The 20,183-nt window shown below is 43.7% G+C and overlaps 1 protein-coding gene across 2 annotated transcripts in view; it reads right to left on the minus strand.

Moving 5' to 3' along the window:
- Nucleotides 1-20,183, minus strand: part of LOC110528045 (solute carrier family 41 member 1) — a 37,752-nt gene that overhangs the window by 16,789 nt on the left and 780 nt on the right. For both annotated transcript variants that reach the window (XM_021609829.3, XM_036983603.2), the window contains exons 2-3: nucleotides 18,104-19,292; nucleotides 3,153-3,260 (exon numbers count right to left, since the gene is read on the minus strand). In XM_021609829.3, the coding sequence (XP_021465504.1) occupies nucleotides 3,153-3,260; nucleotides 18,104-18,586 (591 nt within the window). In that variant the 5' untranslated portion in view covers nucleotides 18,587-19,292. The remainder of the gene's footprint in view (nucleotides 1-3,152; nucleotides 3,261-18,103; nucleotides 19,293-20,183) is intronic.

Below are 20,183 nucleotides of genomic sequence, written 5' to 3' on the forward strand. Positions count from 1 at the left end.
CGAAGGATACATGGGATTGTGTCATGGCAATTTTGACGTCCTGCCTAGAAATTCTGCCTCAAAAGGCAGCATTAGAACTGATGTCTCGTTAAACAATCAATACGCACTAAATTCACCCGCACAGCTGATCTCAATTGCAACCATTATTGGTCACCCCATTAACAATCTCTAAAAGGTGATGTCGGTGTCCTGCATGCAACAAAAGTCTTTCATGGCTGCCCTCTAGTTGGTATTTTCATCGCAACAACTTAGTCCATTTTGAACAGGCTAAGGGCGATTTATGTATTTGACAAGCATTCCGTGCAATAGAAATAAAATATTTAATTGATTACCACAGCACATCTACTGTTAGTGTAATGTACGAATCTAATTAGTTTATTTGTTTCCTATTTATGTTAAACAAGTGTCTGGTACGGTCAGATTTTTTAAATCAAGATCGGGGGTAAAATAACCCTGGACTGTCCATATTTGAGATGTATAACTACACCAAATCAATCAGCTGATTGAGTTACTTGTGCCAAAAGGGCGTGGGGACAGAATCAAACCCACACTGAGACGTTAGGCCTATATGTGTGCACTGAAGGCAGCAGTCCTAACCACTAGACCAACCCAGGTCACGATTGAACAACATTGACAGTTCATTCGTAACCTTAGGATCCACTAGACCCCTCAAACTCTACTCTGGATCTCGAAGCCAGTTCCACTGCATTTTTTCATTGTTCCCTCTAATCAGGGACTGATTTAGACCTGGGACACCAGGTGTACGCAATTCATTATCAGGTAAAACAGACAACCAGCATGCTCCGGACTTCGTAGGGCAAGAGTTGAAAACCCCTGGTCTAGACACTTGTATGTAGTAGCCTAGTGGAGACAAATATCTATCTTGTGTTATTAAGCTATATAAAATGACGGTTGATGATGTGTATGGTTGCATTTCAGATAGATTTTTGTACATTTTAATATTTGCAGTAATAGGATCAAGGCCTAGCATTTGAGCGAGTCAGAGAGAACATTATTTTAATAGCAAGCCCTGATTCCAATTACTCAACTGCCCCCTGCATGGACAGAAAGAGAACTGCTCATTTTCAGCCACTCACGAGGGTCATTTGAATTTCCTGATGCATCAGGAAAATTCTCTGCGACAAAGAGTGATCAAGATAAGATCCAACATCTGTACCATCCAGGGGGTGTACATGTACATTAAGCTGCCTCACGCTACAGAAACAAGAGATAGGCTCCTGCTCGTATGAGCGGTTTCGGCTCGCACTAGCCAAAGGCTACTTTAATTACTTACTTTACTTCTGGAAACATCAAATTAAATTTGCTCTCATCTGGTTTCAACAAGTTTATGCTGAATGTTTCCATGATAACTACGCCAAAGCCTCTTCATACACTGAGGTGAACAAACAATGTTTGTAAAAAAAAGTAAATGCAAGCGAACACTGTATAGCATAAAAAACATGGTTAAAAATAATGTTGATATCATAGATGGTCAGTCCTTGCATCCATAGCTCTGTCTTTGAATTTAAGGGTGGTTACATTTCTCCAGCCCCATATCCCACACTATATACCGAAACAGTGGTGGGGGGGATGCCTTGTTGTTGTTTCAACTTCTGATTGCTGCTTTACCTGTGATTAATGTTTGTTCACCTGTAGCCCACCTGCAGGCCTCTCATCAGTCAAACTCTCTATTGTGCTCCAACAGGCTGATTTGGTATTTTATTAGGATCCCTATTAGCTGTTGCAAAAGCAGCAGCTACTATTCCTGGGGTCCACACAAAACATGAAACATAATACAGAATGACATAATACAGAACATCATTAGACAAGAACAGCTCAAGGACATAACTATATACATTTTTAAAAAGGCACACATAGCCTACATATCAATGCATACACACAAACTATCTAGGTCAAATAGGGGAGAGGCGTTGTGCATCACGAGGTGTTGCTTTATCTGTTTTTTGAAACCAAGTTTGCTGTTTATTTGAGCAATAGGAGATGGAAGGAAGTTCCATGCAATAAGGGTTCTTGCAGCACTGGACCACATGACTGGACAAAAATCAGGATTAGACAAAACTAGAGCCTGCAGAACTTGCTTTTTGGAGTGTGGTGTCAAAAAAGCAGAGCATCTCTTTATTACGGCTAGACATCTCCCCATCTTTGCAACCACTGAATAGCAAACTGTTGTTTGTGTTTTGACCATGACAGTTTACAATCTGAGGTAACACCAAGTAATTTAGTCTCCTCAACTTGTTCAACAGCCACACCATTCATTACCAGATTCAGCTGAGGTCTAGCACTTAAGGAATGGTTTGTATCAAATACAATGCTCTTCATGTTCGGGACCAGTTTATTACTGATTACCACCCATTCCAAAACAGACTGCAACTCTTTGTTAAGGGTTTCAGTGACTTTATTAGCTGTGGTTTTTTTCCAACAGTTTGCTAAGACCTGGCAGCAAGCTTATAGGTATGCTGTTAGAACCAGTAAAGGCCGCTTTACCACTCTCGGGTAGTGGAATTACTTTGGCTTCCCTACAGGCCCGAGGACAAAGACTTTCCTCTAGGCTCAGGTTAAAAATATGACAGATAGGAGTGACTATAGAGTCAGCTACCATCCTCCATAGCTTTCCATCTAAGTTGTCAATGCCAGGAGGTTTGTCATTATTGATCATTAGCAAAAAAAAATCCACCTCTTCCACACTAACTTTACAAAATTCAAACTTGCACTGCTTTTGCACTGCATCAAACCATGGAGCCTTAACAGTTCTTAACAGTTCAGTCAGTTTCTTAACAGGTGCATGTTAATCAATAACTGGAAGAAGCAATTTCATAAATTCATCAAGCGCAGCGTCTGTATGCTCCTCATTAATCACATCTGACCAACAAATATTTCCACATAAGAGTCACAGCAAAATCTTTTGTATGATCTCTTGTACACTATACATGATCATGTTGATATTAGTCATACTGATTTATCTGAGTGGAATATTACAATAACATTATGGTTTCTAGAGTTCGCCTCTGTTCCTCCTGATGTTGAGAAATGACTGAATACGCACACACCCCACACACACACACGAGCATACATGTCCAGAAATGTCCACACAGGCACCTACACACGCACACACACACAACACACACACTCACCGCTGTGGACAGTCTGGAAGCCAATGTCATCTCCAGGTTGCCCTTTAACCCCAGCAGCGCTGGGACCAGGATGAAGACCTCCGTCACCTCTGTAAACACCGTCCAGTGCTGCAACACAAGAACACAGTCTGAAACCTGATCTCTTCCTTTTCTCAGTGACATGCTATCTGTTCAAACCGTGTTGGAATCATAATCATATTCCCTCTGGAGAGGAGCAAGGTCATTTTGACCTTACACTGTGACCCTTCACCACCCTCTTTCTGTCACTTCTCTCTCCCTCTCTTCTCTAAACATCCACCTGCTCCTTATCTATCCCTCTCCTCTCTCTCTTCCCCTGCCCTTTCTCGCCATTCTCCCTGTCTTCAACAACACTATAATAAAACACTGTAACAAGATTTATTTTATAGATATCACCTTTCATACAGTACTTGCAGCCCACATTGTTTTTACTGTAACCCTCCATCAGCCTGCTAGCTCATGTGCTGAGGCAGAGAGCTAGCAGGCAGATTGGCAAAGAAGAAGAGAGTATTTAATACTCTCTGCCTCTGTTCCAGTTACCATACCTCTCCACAGTGAACGACTTAGTCTGGGGCAAAGTCAGCCAGGAGCAAGGCCAGCTAAATCTAAAGGGTCATTTAGATATACTGTATGGCCTGGGATGGGAGACATCAGAGAAAATGAATAAATTACAAATGCTCACGCTCACGCAGCTGAGTTGCTGTAGAATCAAATGGAAATTCCCAGTTGATGACTCTGTGGTCTTGGAGCAGATTACCGGCCCACTATGCCCCCCACCTTAGCTGTATTCCAGCCCTTGAGATGGTCTCTATGAGTTCCTGAACTGATGACTGTGGTAAAGTGCCTCTCTGATGTTTCTCCATTAGCCCAGTGCAGTGGCAGGAGCAGCAAAGTGGGACAGAGGATAGACAGGGCTGGTGCATAAGGATGAGGATGATTTTGGGATACATGGCTAAGGAATGACTGGGTTAGACTCACTATAAGGTTGGGGCAGTGGTACAAGCCTGGGGTTGGGGCATAAAGCTGGGGGTTGGGGCTGGGGTATAAGGCTGGGGACATTAATCCATCAACTGAGAAAGCGCTTGCCTTCAGAGTCAGTCCCACCTGCCCCCAGCACTTGCAGCTCATCGCTCAGCCCACAGCTAAATCAATACTGAGAAGGCTGAAGGGGAGAGGAATAACAGCTAGATAACTTTATCCTGCCTACACATCCCTACAGTGAGAAATAGCAGTGTTTCATCAGCAGTCTGGGTGGAAGTGATAGCACAGTTAACCTCCTCTCTGTCTGTCAGCAGCCTGGGCTCTTTAAAACGGTTGACTCTACAGGGACCCCACCACCCCACCTTCTGGCCTTCTCCCAACCCAGCTCTGGTTAGCCAACCACCCTAACCCACTTCTCTCTCTCTGTCTCTCTTCTATTAAACTCTACCTCTTTCCTCCCTTTTCCTTTCCCAACTTTCACCCTGTCCTCCTCTTTCTACTCTCCTCTCCAGCTGTTATATATGTTGTTGTCTCCAATGGAACAGTGGAGCCCAGCCAACACCTCACCCCCCAACGACCAGCCCCAGTTCTGCAAACTCTGTGGATAGTCAGTCAGTCAGTATCATGGTGTATCAAGAGGAAATGAACGCAGCCCCGTTTGCCCAGTGTTGCTCATGTGGAGTGTTCACCGGGCATGTCCCCCACAATAATTATTTTTTAGAAGATCCGGTGACTTTTTAAAAGGATATTCTTCCCATTATTTTGGGTTGTGGGCCCCCTAAAGCTGCCGAGCATATGAACATGTTGTAAGCCATGGCAAAATGCAAAATGTTTTGAATGACAGGAAATTAGATGAACATTTATGAACATTTGAACATCTTGGCCATGTTCTGTTATAATCTCCACCCGGCACAGCCAGAAGAGGACTGGCCATCCCACATATGCTCTCTCTAATTCTCTCTTTCTTTCTCTCTCTCGGAGGACCTGAGCCCTAGGACCATGCCCCAGGAATACCTGACATGATGACTCCTTGCTGTCCCCAGTCCACCTGACTGTGCTGCTGCTCCAGTTTCAACTATTCTGCCTTATTATTATTCGACCATGCTGGTCATTTATGAACATTTGAACATCTTGACCATGTTTTGTTATAATCTCCACCCGGCACAGCCAGAAGAGGACTGGCCACCCCACATAGCCTGGTTCCTCTCTAGGTTTCTTCCTAGGTTTTGGCCTTTCTAGGGAGTTTTTCCTAGCCACCGTGCTTCTTCACCTGCATTGCTTGCAGTTTGGGGTTTTAGGCTGGGTTTCTGTACAGCACTTTGAGATATCAGCTGATGTACGAAGGGCTATATAAAATAAATTTGATTGGTTGAAATTTGATTGATTAGATTTAAAACTGGGAAAAAAATCTGACTTTGCACAGGTCCAACACTGCTTGCGAGCTGGGGGTTGAGGGGGAGGGGGAGCGTTGAGGTGGTAGGGTGATACTTGACTAGTACAGTGTTGAGACTTGACTAGGTGAGGGGTGAGGTCTGAAGAGAAGGAATTACAAAAGTTCATAATATGTATTGCGTACCAGTGACTGGCTTGTTGTCTCTCTGGGCCTGACTAGCATGCTGTCTCGAGGACAGTGCACTGTTTGTGCACAGGCAGGTTTGGCTGTCACAGTGGCACAAAGAGATAAATAACCTTTAGAACGATGTTGTACCCAGACAGAGCTAAATAACCTTTAGAACAGTGTTGTACCCAGACAGAGCTAAATAACCTTTAGAATGGTGTTGTACCCAGACAGAGCTAAATAACCTTTAGAACAGTGTTGTACCCAGACAGAGCTAAATAACCTTTAGAACAGTGTTGTACCCAGACAGAGCTAAATAACCTTTAGAATGGTGTTGTACCCAGACAGAGCTAAATAACCTTTAGAATGGTGTTGTACCCAGACAGAGCTAAATAACATTTAGAATGGTGTTGTACCCAGACAGATTATCAAAAGTACTGCATGTTTGGTAGAAATACTATGATGTTAAAAAATGTATTATGTTTAAAAACATTGCAGATTTTACCATGGTGCAGTTCGACAGCTAAATGAATGCAGCAGAAACACTGCTCATATGAAACTGCTGTGTATATCTGCACACTTTCTACAGGCAGGATTCTGAACCCAGCAGCATAAAACACCAACGCAATGTTGATGACTGTGCAGTGACACCAATGGTTGGAACACATATGACATCACAGGCAGTAACACTGATGGCACACAGCAGTGTTTCTGCTAGATTATTTTCCTAGGGGGGAGCCCCTGAGCCAATAATGCTGGTTGCTAACCAGCAGCCTTTCTATATTAGTGATGGCTGTTTAACAGTCTGATGGCCTAGAGATAGAAGCTGTTTTTCAGTCTCTCGGTCCCAGCTTTGATGCACCTGTACTGACCTCGCCTTCTGGATGACAGCGTGGTGAACAGGCAGTGGCTCGGGTGGTTGTTGTCCTTGATGATCTTTTTGACCTTCCTGTGACATCGGGTGCTGTAGGTGTCCTGGAAGGTAGATTGTTTGCCCCCGGTGATTTGTTGTGCAGACCGCACCACCACACCCTCTGGAGAGCCTTAAGGTTGAGGGCGGTGCAGTTGCCGTACCAGGCGGTGATACAGCCTGACAGGATGCTCTCGATTGTGCTTCTGTAAAAGTTTGAGAGGGTTTTAGGTGACAAGCCACATTTCTTCAGCCTCCTAAGGTTGAAGAGGCGCTGTTGTGCCTTCTTCACCACACTGTCTGTGTGGGTGGACCATTTCAGTTTGTATGTGATGTGTACGCCAAGGAATTTTCCAACTTCTCCACTACTGTCCCATTGATGTGGATAGGGGGGTGCTCCCTCTGCTGTTTCCTGAAGTACACAATCATCTCCTTTGTTTTGTTGATGTTGGGTGAGAGGTTGTTTTCCTGACACCACACTCCGAGTGCCCTCACCTCCTCCCTGTAGGCTGTCTAGTCATTGTTGGTAATCAAGCCTACTACCATTGTGTCGTCTGCAAACTTGATGATTGAGTTGGAGGCACACATGGCCACGTAGTCATGGGTGAACAGGGAGTACAGGGGGGGAATGAGCATGCACCCTTGTGGGGTCCCAGTGTTGAGGATCAGCGAAGTGGAGATGTTGTTTCCTACCTTCACCACCTGGGGGCGGCCCGTCAGAAAGTCCTGGACCCAATTGCAGAGGACGGGGTTGAGACCCAGAGCCATAAGCTTAATGATGAGCTTGGAGGGTACTATGGTGTTGAATGCTGAACTGTAGTCAATGAACAGCATTCTTACATAGGTATTCCTCATGTCCAGATGGAATAGGGCAGTGTGCAGTGTGATGGTGATTGCATCGTATGTGGACCTGTTGGGGCGGTATGCAACCTGAAGTGGGTCTAGGGTGGCAGGTAAGGTGGAGGTGATATGATCCTTGACTAGTCTCTCAAAGTACTTTATGATGACAGAAGTGAGTGCTACGGGGCGATAGTCATTTAGTTCAGTTATCTTTGCCTTCTTTGGTACAGGAACAATGGTGGCCATCTTGTAACATGTGAGGACAGCAGACTGGGTGCGATTGAATATGTCCGTAAACACACCAGCCAGCGGGTCTGCGCATGCTCTGAAGATGAGGGTTAACATGTTTAAATGTCTTACTCACGTCGGCCACGGAGGAGGAGGCTGTGACTATAATCAAAGAGAATTCTCTCGGGAGATAATGCGGCCGGCATTTGATTGTAAGGAATTCTAGGTCAGGTGAACAAAAGGACATCAGTTCCTGTATGTTGTTAATGTTACACCATGAGTCGTTAATCATGAGGCATACACCCCTGCCCTTCTTACCAGAGAGATGTTTGTTACTGTTGGCGCGCCGCATGAAGAAACCTGTTGGCTGTACCGACTCTGACAACATATCCCAAGTGAGCCATGTTTCCGTGAAACAGAGAATGTTACAATCTCTGATGCCTCTCTGGAAGGCAACTCGTCACCTAATTTCGTCCACCTTGTTGTCTAGAGACTGGACATTGGCGACTAATATGCTCAGAAGCAGTGAGTGTTGTGCTCACCTTCTAAGTCTAACCAGGAGGGCGCTCCGTCTGCCTCTCCTGCGGTGACAATGTTGTTTTGGGTCGGCCTCTGGGATTAGATCCAATGTACAGGGTGGAGGTCCGAACAAAGGATCCCCTTCTGGAAATTATTCGTAATGTTGGTAAGTTGACGTCGCTCTTATATCCAATAGTTCTTCCCGGCTGTATGTAATAACACTGGGCTAACAATGTAAAAAAGAATACATAAAAAAACAAATTACTGCATAGTTTCCTAAGGACTTGAAGCGAGGCGACCATCTCTGTCGGCGCCATCTTGTTGAGCATTTTTTTCAGCCACTCAATAGCAGGCTAACCCACTAAAACCTTCAAACTCAATCAGACACTAACAAGCTAGCCATACACTCTCAGATAAAGGGTACGGTTAGGGTACAGTATTGTTCAATGGGGCACAAAAATATCAAAATATACACAATGTACACAGAGGTACACATATGATCTCACATGGTACTGTCGGTACATTTTATGGTACATGTGCAGATAACCTAGTAGAATGGTACATTTGTGTGACACTAAAGAGCTGTAATTAATTTAGTAGCAAACTTAACCCAACACTGAGCGACCTTGTCATTCCATTGTTGTCAGTAGTGGGATGGTGTAGAGGCGTATACTGTACATGTGAGGGACTTGATATAGAGAAGAGGTACATTTTTTGTCACTTAAAAGGAACAAATGGTACACTATTGTCTCTTTTAAGGTACAAACTGCATGGGTACAACTATGCACCTGTAACTAATGGTAAAATGGACGTACCTTACTGGGTACCACTACAGTGATAAGCATTTGTACAATTCTGTACCTTTTTTTCTGAGTTTATGCCAGTCAACGATTGACAGGATGTAGCATTGTTAATAGGCTATTCCACAGTGTAGCACTTAAAAGGGGGATTTGGATGGTTAGAAAATGCACATTAATCAACTTCTGAGCATTTTTTTGTATTACCTTTGGGAGGGTGTTAAACAAAATAAACATACCACAAGTGTACCACTCCTGAAATGACAACACAATTTAGGATGTTCACCCACTGTTCTTAGAACACTGGAAAATACGACTATCCTCAAAAGGGCAACTACTTAATCATGTTTAGAAGACCTTTTTCTAACCATTATGTCATTAAAATAGACAAAAGTATTTGTCACTGTGTTGGTATAACCTTGTATTTCCCTGTATTGTTGTTATAAATATGTTATATCATTGTAACCGTTGCTAGTACCTGTTTCAGTGGTGCCGTTTTTGTCTAATCTCTACTGATTTTACAATTTGGAGATTAGCTTCTATTTTGCTGTTTTCACAGTTTGGACAAATTACTATCAACTTGATCTATAAGTCATTTAAATCCAGGTAAGTCCAGCTTCATATTCCTGTCACGGCAATTCGCCAATCTTGTGAGGATTTTGTTCTGTGGCAATATAAAATGAAGAAGTTGAAAATACACCAAGGAATTTGAAGTGACTGAGTTATTCAATTATTTGTGTGTGTATATACAGTACCAGTCAAAAGTTGGGACACACCTACTCATTCAAGAGTTTTTCTGAATTTTTTTACAATTTCTACATTGTAGAATAATAGCGAAGACATCAAAACTACAAAATAACATATATGGAATCATGTAGTAACCCAAAAAAGTGTTAAACAAGTCAAAATATATGTTATATTCTTCAAAGTAGCCACCCTTTGCATTGATGACAGCTTTGCACATCCTTGGCATTCTCTCCACCAGCTTCACCTGGAATACTTTTCCAACAGTCTTGAAGGAGTTCCCACATATGCTGAGCACTTGTGGGCTGTTTCCTTCACTGTGCAGTCCAACTAATTCCAAACCATCTCAATTGGGTTGAAGTGGGTGATTGTGGAGGCCAGGTCATCTGATGCAGCACTCCATCACTCTCCTTCTTGGTCAAATAGCCCTTACACAGCCTGGAGGTGTGTTGGGTCATTGTCCTGTTGAAAAACACATGAAAGTCCCACTAAGCGCAAACCAGATGGGATGTCATATCACTGCAGAATGCTGTGGTAGCCATGCTGGTTAAATGTGCCTTGAATTCTAAATAAATCACAGACAGTGTCACCAGCAAAGCACCCCCACACATCACACCTTCTTCACCTTCTTCTTCCATGGTTCACGGTGGGAACCACACATGCAGAGATCATCCGTTCACCTACTCTGCGTCTCACAAAGACACGGCTGGTTGGAACCAAAAATCTCAAATTTGGACTCATCAGACCAAAGGACAGATTTCCACCGGTCTAATCTCCATTGCTCGTGTTTCTTGGCCGAAGCAAGTCTCTTCTTCTAATTGGTGTCCTTTAGTAGTGGTTTCTTCGCAGAAATTCGACGATGAAGACCTGATTCATTTAGTCTCCTCTGAACAGTTGATGTTGAGATGTGCCTTACTTGAACACTGTGAAGCGTTTATTTGGGCTGCAATTTCTGAGGCTCTGCAGCAGAGGTAACTCTGGGTCTTCCTTTCCTGTGACTGTCCTCATGAGAGCCAGTTTCATCAAAGTGCTTGATGTTTTTTTGCGACTGCACTTGAAGAAACGTTCAAAGTTCTTGCAATTTTCCGCATTGACTGACCTTCATGTCTTAAAGTAATGATGGACTTTTCCTTTCTCTTTGCTTATTTGAGCTGTCCCAACTCCACAGAGGAACTTTGGAGCGCTGTCAGAGTAACCATTGGGTTCACCTCCCCGACTAAGGCCCTTCTTCCCTGATTGCTCAGTTTGGCCGGGAGGCCAGATCTAGGAAGAGTCTTGGTGGTTCCAAACTTCTTCCATTTAGGAATAATGGGGGCCACAATGTTCTTGGGGACCTTCAATGCTGCAGTAATGTTTTGCTACCCTTCCACAGATCTGTGCCCCGATACAATCCTGTCTCAGAGGTCTACGGACAATTCTTTCGACCTCATTGTTTGGTTTTTGCTCTGACATGCACTGTCAACTCTGGGACCTTATATAGACAGGTGTGTGCCTTTCCAAATCATATTAAATCAATTGAATTTACTACAGGTGGACTCCAATACAGTGGTAGAAACATCTCAAGGATGATCAATGGAAAATGGAAGCACCTGAGCTCAATTTCGAGTCTCATAGCAAAGGGTATGAATACTTATGTAAACAGGGTATCTGTTTTATATTTGTAATACAGTGGGGCAAAAAAGTATTTAGTCAGCCACCAATTGTGCAAGTTCTCCCACTTAAAAATATGAGAGAGGCCTGTAATTTTCATCATATGTACACTTCAACTATGACAGACAAAATGAGAAAAACAAATCCAGAAAATCACATTGTAGGATTTTTTATTAATTTATTTGCAAATTATGGTGATGAAAATTACAGGCCTCTCTCATCTTTTTAAGTGGGAGAACTTGCACAATTGGTGGCTGACTAAATACTTTTTTGCCCCACTGTAAATTTGCAAACATTACTAAAAACCTGTTTTTGTTTCGTCCTTATAGGGTATTGTTTGTAGATTGATGAGGATTTTTTATTTATTTAATCCATTTTAGAAAATATGGCTATAATGTTACAAAATGTTGAAAAGGTAAAGGGGTCTGAATACTTCCCGAATGCACTCTATGTGATAAGAGCCTAGCAGATTATATATGTGGATCAATGAAATGACTGTTAGCACCATAGAGATTTTATCTTTATTCACTTCTGTGGATAATTCGACCAGACTACAAAAAGAGAGACAGCTGGAAGCCAGTATGATTTTCCAGATTATTAGAATAAACCAGATCGACAGGGGACCAAGTCCACACTCTGGTTTCCCACTGGCTCCTGTAGAAACTGGATGTGGTTGTCCCAAAATGTCCTCCTGTGGGGGGAGAGAGTTGGCTGGTTTCAGGCTTTAGTGTTGATTGTGAATTCCTGTTTACTGTTTCCTGTATTTTTAGATATTGTTTGTCTGTTTTTGAGGCGCTGAGACTGAACCAATGTCTTGCCTCACGGTTTTATTTTGGTCATCTGCACGTCATCTGACGCCACAGTGTGGGGAGACAGAAAGACGGATAAGAGATAGACAAACAGATAGCAGAAATCATACAAGGCAACAAACAAGTTACCCCACATTTTTACACTATATAAACTGTGAATGTCAATCAACTGTGGCTGAGTGTGGTGTGGTCTCTCTGGTGTCTGGTGTGGAGTGCTCTCTCTCTCTCTCTACTGGAAGCATGTCCAGCATGTCCAACATCAAAACAACCATTGCACCTGTCTTGACCTTTGACATTCGTAGGAAGGTCATAAATCACATCTAACGAAGAACAAATCTGTGAACTGTCCTCTCACTGACCTCCAGTAAGTGTCAATTTCAGAGGGTGTGAAAGTGTCCATTTCAGAAGACCATTTCAGCAGGCGCACTGCTCCTGTGGTTTGGGATTGACAGACAGTATTGGGACACTGCGTCCTCAGGTTTGGGATTGACAGACAGTATTGGGACACTGCGTCCTCAGGTTTGGGATTGACAGACAGTATTGGGACACTGCGTCCTCAGGTTTGGGATTGACAGACAGTATTGGGACACTGCGTCCTCAGGTTTGGGATTGACAGACAGTATTGGGACACTGTTCTGCAATGTCAGCTAGTCCCTTCCTTCTCAATACTGTCCTGTGTTGTCTTTCCTGTGTGACAATGTAGGAATGGGGCCTGAGACAGGGTGTGTGTGTGTGTGTGTGTGTGTGTGTGTGTGTGTGTGGTGAGGAGGAAACTAAGGGAAGTTAAATAGGTGGGTCACATTTCACAGAGATTGGGGCTCCCGACTGGCACAGCGGTCTAAGGCACTGCATCTCAGTGCTAGAGGCGTCACTACAGACCCTGGTTTGATTCCAGGCTGTATCACAACCGGCCGTGATTGGGAGTCCCATAGGGCGGCGCACAAATTGGCCCAGCGTCGTCCGGGTTTTGCCGGGGTAGGCCATCATAGTAAATAAGAATTAGTTCTTAACTGACATGCCTAGTTAAATAAAGGTTAAAAAAAAATGTTTAAAAAATTAAATGATCGAGAACGCTGTGGAGAACGCATGCATCACCCTGGGCAACCATTCCTTACTCCAGCAGCTGAGCTGAGGGGCAACACACACACATTGAGAGGATGAGGTATTTTGCATCTACCATACATCTGAGTCAGGGAGATTGAGATTAGAGAGAGGAAGAGAGCAGGGTAATTGCCTCCTGCAAGGGCAGAAGGGGATTAGCTGTTAGCTGAGTTAGCAGTGTGTCAGGGGAGGGGAATTACAATGTGATAGAACCTACTAGACAGGCTTCTAGAATCAATCATTATATTGAAGACATTGTCATGATCTATTATTTATCTTCACACAGGAAATTATATCACCTTCTCTTTTCTTTATCATCATAGTTGTTGTTATTAATTCTTTAATAGGGTGAAAATAATTCAGTATTTAGCAGGGAAGTTCAGAGAACTACAGATGAATCAGCATGCTATGATTGAATGCGAAAATGAGAGGTAGACTGACAGGAAAAGAGAGAACGTCCTGGTTAGAGGGCAGGATATGGGTAACCGCATAAGAGTGCAGGCTATTAACCACAGTGAGGCACTAATATGTCCTTATAACAATTATAACCCCAGAACCAGAGTGGTGAGCACTTTCTTTCTCTTCACCATCTTGCTCTCTGTGTGTTCCTCCCTCTCTCCCTCTCTCTTTCTTCAGAGTTCCTGTGTTACACTATGTTGGCATCAGAATGGGCAGTCAGTGCCAGCACTTGGTCTCCAAGCAACCAGACACCTCCAGCTTTATCCGTAGCAGAGGCTGACCTTAAATAAATATATGACCTGTCAGCCACCCAGGCCCAGGACTGTATTTTTACACTGCCAGTACCGCAAAAAACACGGTAACACACACGTACTGTCAGAAACATCACACAGTAAACTCACACACAATCATGCACTAATGTGCATGCTTGCATGCACACCACTTGCACACAGACCAACAAATATCCACATATTATAATATACTGTATATCCAAACCCAGTTTACACCAGGCAAGTCAACAGGAAAGTGTGAAGAATTCTATTAAATTGTTTCCCCTGTGGCTCTCAGAACCCAGCGGTGCTCTCAGAACCCAGCGCTGCTCTGGCTGTAGACTGTTGTTTGTCTCCTTTGGGTTACAGTCAGCTACAGTGGCTGAAATACACACTATATTTTACAGCTGCGTGCTCATACTATACTCTGTTTCATTATATGAGGTGTTATTATATTCTGTTCTGCTCAGCTCTATTCTATCAGAAAATAGAAACATGAGGATCTACTTATGTGTTTGAGTCTGTCTCAGCAGTATTCACAGATACAGTTGAAGTCGTAAGTTTACGTACACTTAGGTTTGAGTCATTAAAACTAGTTTTTCAACCACTCCACAAATTTCTTGTGAACAAAAAATTCCAGAAAATGAGATCATGGCTTTAGAAGCTTCCGATAGGCTAACTGTCATAATTTGAGTCAATTGGATGTGTACCTGTGGATGTATTTCAAGGCCTACCTTCAAACTCAGTGCCTCTTTGCTTGACAAAATGGGAAAATCAAAAGAAATCAGCCAAGACCTCAGAAATGTTTTTGTAGACCTCCACAAGTCTGGGTCATCCTTGGGAGCAATTTCCAAATGACTGAAGGTACTACAAACAATAGTACGCAAGTATAAACACCATGGGACCACGCAGCCGTCATACTGCTCAGGAAGGAGACGCCTTCTGTCTCCTAGAGATGAACGCACTTTGGTGTGCAAAGTGCAAATCAATCCCAGAACAACAGCAAAGGACCTTGTGAAGATGCTGGAGGAAACCAGTACAAAAGTATCTATATCCACAGTAAAACAAGTCCTATATTGACATAACCTGAAAGGCCGCTCAGCAAGGAAGAAGCCACTGCTCCAAAACCGCCACAAAAAAAGCCAGACTACGGTTTGCACATGGGGACAAAGATCGTACTTTTTGGAGAAATGTCCTCTGGTCTGATGAAACAAAAATATAACTGTTTTGCCATAATGACCATCGTTATGTTTGGAGGAAAAGGGGGAGGCTTGTAAGTCGAAGAACACCATCCCAACCATGAAGCACGGGGGTGGCAATATCATCCTGTGGGGGTGCTTTGCTGCAGGAGGGACTGGTGCACTTCACAAAATAGATGGCATCATGAGGGAGGAAAATTATCTCAAGACGTCTGTCAGGAAGATAAAGCTTGGTCGCAAATGGGTCTTTCAAATGGACAATGACCCCAAGCATACTTCCAAAGTTGTGGCAAAATGGCTTAAGGACAACAAAGCCAAGGTATTGGAGTGGCCATCACAAAGCCCTGACCTCAATCCTATAGAAAATGTGTGGGCAGAACTGAAAAAGTGTGTGCGAGCAAGGAGGCCTACAAACCTGACTCAGTTACACCAGCTCTGTCAGGAGGAATGGGCCAAAATGCACCCAACTTATTGTGGGAAGCTTGTGGAAGGCTACCTGAAAGGTTTGACCCAAGTTAAACAATTTAAAGGCAATGCTACCAAATACTAATTGAGGTTATGTAAACTTCTGACCCACTGGGAATGTGATGAAAGAAATAAAAGCTGAAATAAATCATTCTCTCTACTATTATTTTGACATTTAACATTCTTAAAATAAAGTAGTGATCCTAACTGACCTAAAACAGGGCATTTTTTACTAGGATTAAATGTCAGGAATGGTGAAAAACTGAGTTTAAATGTACTTGGCTAAGGTGTATGTAAACTTCTGACTTCAAATGTAAGTCAGATAAATAAACAGATAAGTCTTTTAACTGTCCAGCTGTCCTCTTTCTACCCCCCTCCACCCCAACTCCCCCTTAGCCACGCTAGCCTCGCCCTCAAGTGGGTACTAACAAGCCAGCAAGCTTAGATACAGAAGGTAGTGCTACGTATCAACAGCCATTCTCAGCCAATTCAGTAGGGGTTGGAAGCTATGGCAAGCTTGGATTGATTTCTTGTGTCGCGACATTGCGGAGGATTTCAATAAAGTTCAGCTTTCTCCAACTTTAGTCCCGCCCGGTTCAGCTCCCTCGCCCATGCTTGCAATTCTCAACGGTACCCCCGCCCATTCCACTTCTCTCGCTATCCTTTCCATTAAAGGTGAATGGCTTCTGATGTTTCACCGCGTGATGCCAATTGCTAAAGTAAATGGGGTGTAAGGAGTGTAATATAATATGTAAATACCCCATATTCTCTGATGACCTCCCATTCTGTCTATACTCAGTGCTGAGATATCACATTGGCTGGCAGAGCAGTGATTGACATGTACAGGGCCAATCAGTTGACAGGCCACTTCATTCAAACATGCCCAAGACCCACCCCTTAGTAGTCTTCATCACATGATGTGACCTCACTAAGAAGAAGTTGTACCTCGATGACCACAGCTAAAGCCAAACATGTATGTGCTTTAGTTTGTGGTTTGTTATGCAGACTAATATAATAATATATGCGACTAGATCAGTCAGATAGGCAAACGTGTCCATTCCTCCCTTCTTAAGGTCAAAATGTCCTCCTACCCTCTGCCAGTAAGAAGCCTTCTCCAGTACTTTTTATACTTTTTAGCCAGCAGTTCTGAAGTAGTGTTCACGGGCTAAAAGTGGTCCCTGAAAATGTCACATGTGCAGAAATGTGCACCAAGTCATTGCTCTCTCTCTCTACCTTGTGTGCATCATTTGACTATTGCTAGCTGTCACTCATATGGCGAGGGGCTGAAGCTCATTGGTTGAACTCAGATTGCTAGGGGGCTGGCCCACATGGGGGAAGATTTAGAGAAAATGGTGCAGCACAGCTTCTAAAAAAAACAGTTGCTTTCAAACTAGGGATTTCATGGCTAATTGAGGTAAGACAGTAATTCTGCTCATATATTATGCATGTATGAAGAACACATTGACACATCCAGCCCAAAGTAGGAGGTTTAATAAAGACTTAGTAGGCGCAAAAGTTCTGGAGCATGTCTTAACATAACTAGCACAACGCTGAAGACTGTTTGCTTATTGTCTTTAACGGGACTGGGACTAAGGTGAGTAGAGGGTGGAGGAGGTAGCATAAACACATTACAGTACAGCTCCTAGCACAAGCAAGGCAAGTGTTGTCTGTAGCCTCAACATTCTGTTTCTGAGTCCATACTGCTGAACTAAGACGTTCCATTATATTGACCAGGTACTCCATTGGCTGCTCTAACAATGAAAAGAAATGTCTTCAAAAACGGAAGGCAGTCGGGAAGAAACAAAATCAGGTGGGACCATTCTAGCAAATGAGAGGGCAGATATGCGTGTGAACATCCACAATGGTCCTTGCAATGTAGTGTCCTTGGGACATCCCCACCCCATTGAAGTTTCCATTTTAAAAGGTTCAGATACGAGTTAGAGGTAGGTTCAGGTAAGGGTTATGGTTAGAATAGGGGTTAAGGTTAGGATTAGGGTTTAGGGTAGGGATGTCGCAAGGCACAACTCTGAAATCAAGTGTTTTTTCTCAAAGTTGTCGGGATGTCACGTGTCCTACTTATATCAGTACACTCGTAACAACTTAAAAACAACATTAAAAAACCTATATTCAACCAAATAAAGCTCACATAGCAAATGAGCCATTTGATTTTTTGTTGACCAAATTCGACACTTATTGACCTCCATACAAAAACTCCTTGCTTGGTGAGTGGAAAAAACACCACCTGCTGGAGAATACAGATTTTCAGTTATCCCTCTCACTTTGCCTCTTCCTCTCTCTGCAGAATCAGATAGAATCAATATGTTCAGGAGTTTTGGTCCAGGAGTTTTGGACCTGTCACCTGACCCAAAATATATTGGTGTGAATCAAAACAGTTTCTCCTCACCTGAACAATATCCAGCACCATGCCCGCCGCCACCGTCCCGAACCCAGCCAGCAGGAATGGCAAGACCACCTGGAGGCCGATGGAGAAGGAGGTCTCTTTTAACGGCGCTGGTGGCTCTGGGCTCTGGTCAGTGCTTATGTCGTCGCTCTCGTTGCTCTGGCTGCCATTCTCCAGGAGAGCGTCCTCCTCGCGCTGGCCCTTGGCATTCGCCCTGCAGTCTATCACCACTATCTCCCGGCCTTCATCTCCCGGTTCACCAGACCTGTCTGTGAAGGATGTCACTTCTGTGAGCTCATACTCGCCCCTCTCCTCCGGTCTCATCTCCTCCGGTCTCATCTCCTCAGGGTCATCGGTGAGGATGGCCGGGTGAACAGAGCCGTTGGAGTGGAGGTACACAGGTGGCACCACTTTCTTCATTTCTATTGCCCCGGATGACATGTCGGTGTCCGGCGGTTGGTCTTGCTCTTTCGACCAAAGTACCATGCGGAAGCTTTTGAGGACAGTAGACTGAATTACAAATATAGGCTATGGCAAAAAGGTGTGGGATGGTTGGTTTAGATTTCCCTTGATCGGTTTTTAATAACCTGATCTCACAAGTGAATTTATCCCATTAAAGAATGTTGGTGAGTGGCACTCAGGTGTGGTCATGAACGCAAAATTAAGTGGTAAAAAACGTTTTGAAAGCTCAACTAAGCTCCTGCAAAGGCAGGTGTGAGTAGCTGCTCTCCCCCAGGCCTGTGTGAGAATTTGCCGGTGCTTCGGGAGAAGCTGGAGTATGTCCTCCATTCACTGCGTAAGCACTGTAGGCAGATGTATAGAAGAATGAACCAATTATATATTTTTAAAAGAGAGCAAAAACAAACAAACCAATGTTTATCTGGTCAACAACGACTGGTAACCAAAAAGTATTGAAAAGTTGGTATGAAAAAGTACATGCAGTATTGCAGGTCCAGCTAGTAGCCCGAAGTTCTTTTCAGAAAGTCATCCAAGAGCGCAGGTCAGTCCTGCACGCGCTCTGACGGTCCTTTCAGACTAGCTCGCTCCAGACCGTGTCCTGGGCTGGGAAGGTCTCACCTTTCACCAAGTGGCTATTTTATGAGGAGTATTTAAAGGGCTGCGGCACAAGGATATAGTTACGGAGCAGCCCTACAGGAGAACACTTCCCCTCAGCGCTCTGGCTGCTGTTAACCTAAAAGAGAAGAAAATAATAACTTTTAAGAATAGGCTATATGTCCTGTCTCTTTCACAGGGAACATCTCATCAACTTTCAGCTTTTTATGTAGCCAAGCTTACAAATGCGCATTATTGAGCACAAATGGCTGTCATGGAATGGACATGACAATACTGGATTTATTTGGTATAGGCACTGGTTGGAATACTTATGTTTATGATATCCTACTAAATGATGAGACATACATTTCTGGGGGGTTATTTGCCTAAGTATGTTATTCTCAAACACATTATGTCCATCAAGGGTAAGTTTATAGCTACAGTGTTACCTAATTCCACAATGGCATCCTTTCATGACATTATCATGTTATATGGATAGACCAGGGCTCTCCAACCCTGTTCCTGGAGAGCTACCATCCTGTCGGTTTTATCCAAACCCAGGTGTAAATAATCTGATTCAGTTTATGAACCAGCTAATTATTAGAATCGGGTGTTCTAGAATAGGGTCGGAGTGAAAATCTACAACACGCTCCAGAAAAAGAAGCTGAGTTGAGGAAGGGGTGGGATGTTATCCGTTAAAAAAGCAGCGTGTTGCGCCAACAACCCTCCACGCTTTCCTCGGACTATGTTTGGCGTTATGAAGCCGGGTTACCTATGGAAGCGTTTACAAACGGTTTCATACAGCGCCAAACATCTAAATTCCTCTGGCCGGCTACAAATAATTATCCAATAGCCGAGGTGTAGGCTACATCCTCTAATGCTGATTCTCCCCCCCGCATGTTACGACGTCAGAACTCTCCTGCGTTAGTGCGCATTTGGTTTCCCCCCTGGTCCTGAAACAATCCTGTTTAGTAGTCAAGACCAATACCCCGCCGCCCAACACGGCAAAGGCGTAAATTAGTACAAGCTT

This window comes from Oncorhynchus mykiss, chromosome 7 (genome assembly GCF_057628025.1).
Source record: "Oncorhynchus mykiss isolate SJ-2025 chromosome 7, ASM5762802v1, whole genome shotgun sequence".
NCBI lineage: Eukaryota > Metazoa > Chordata > Actinopteri > Salmoniformes > Salmonidae > Oncorhynchus > Oncorhynchus mykiss.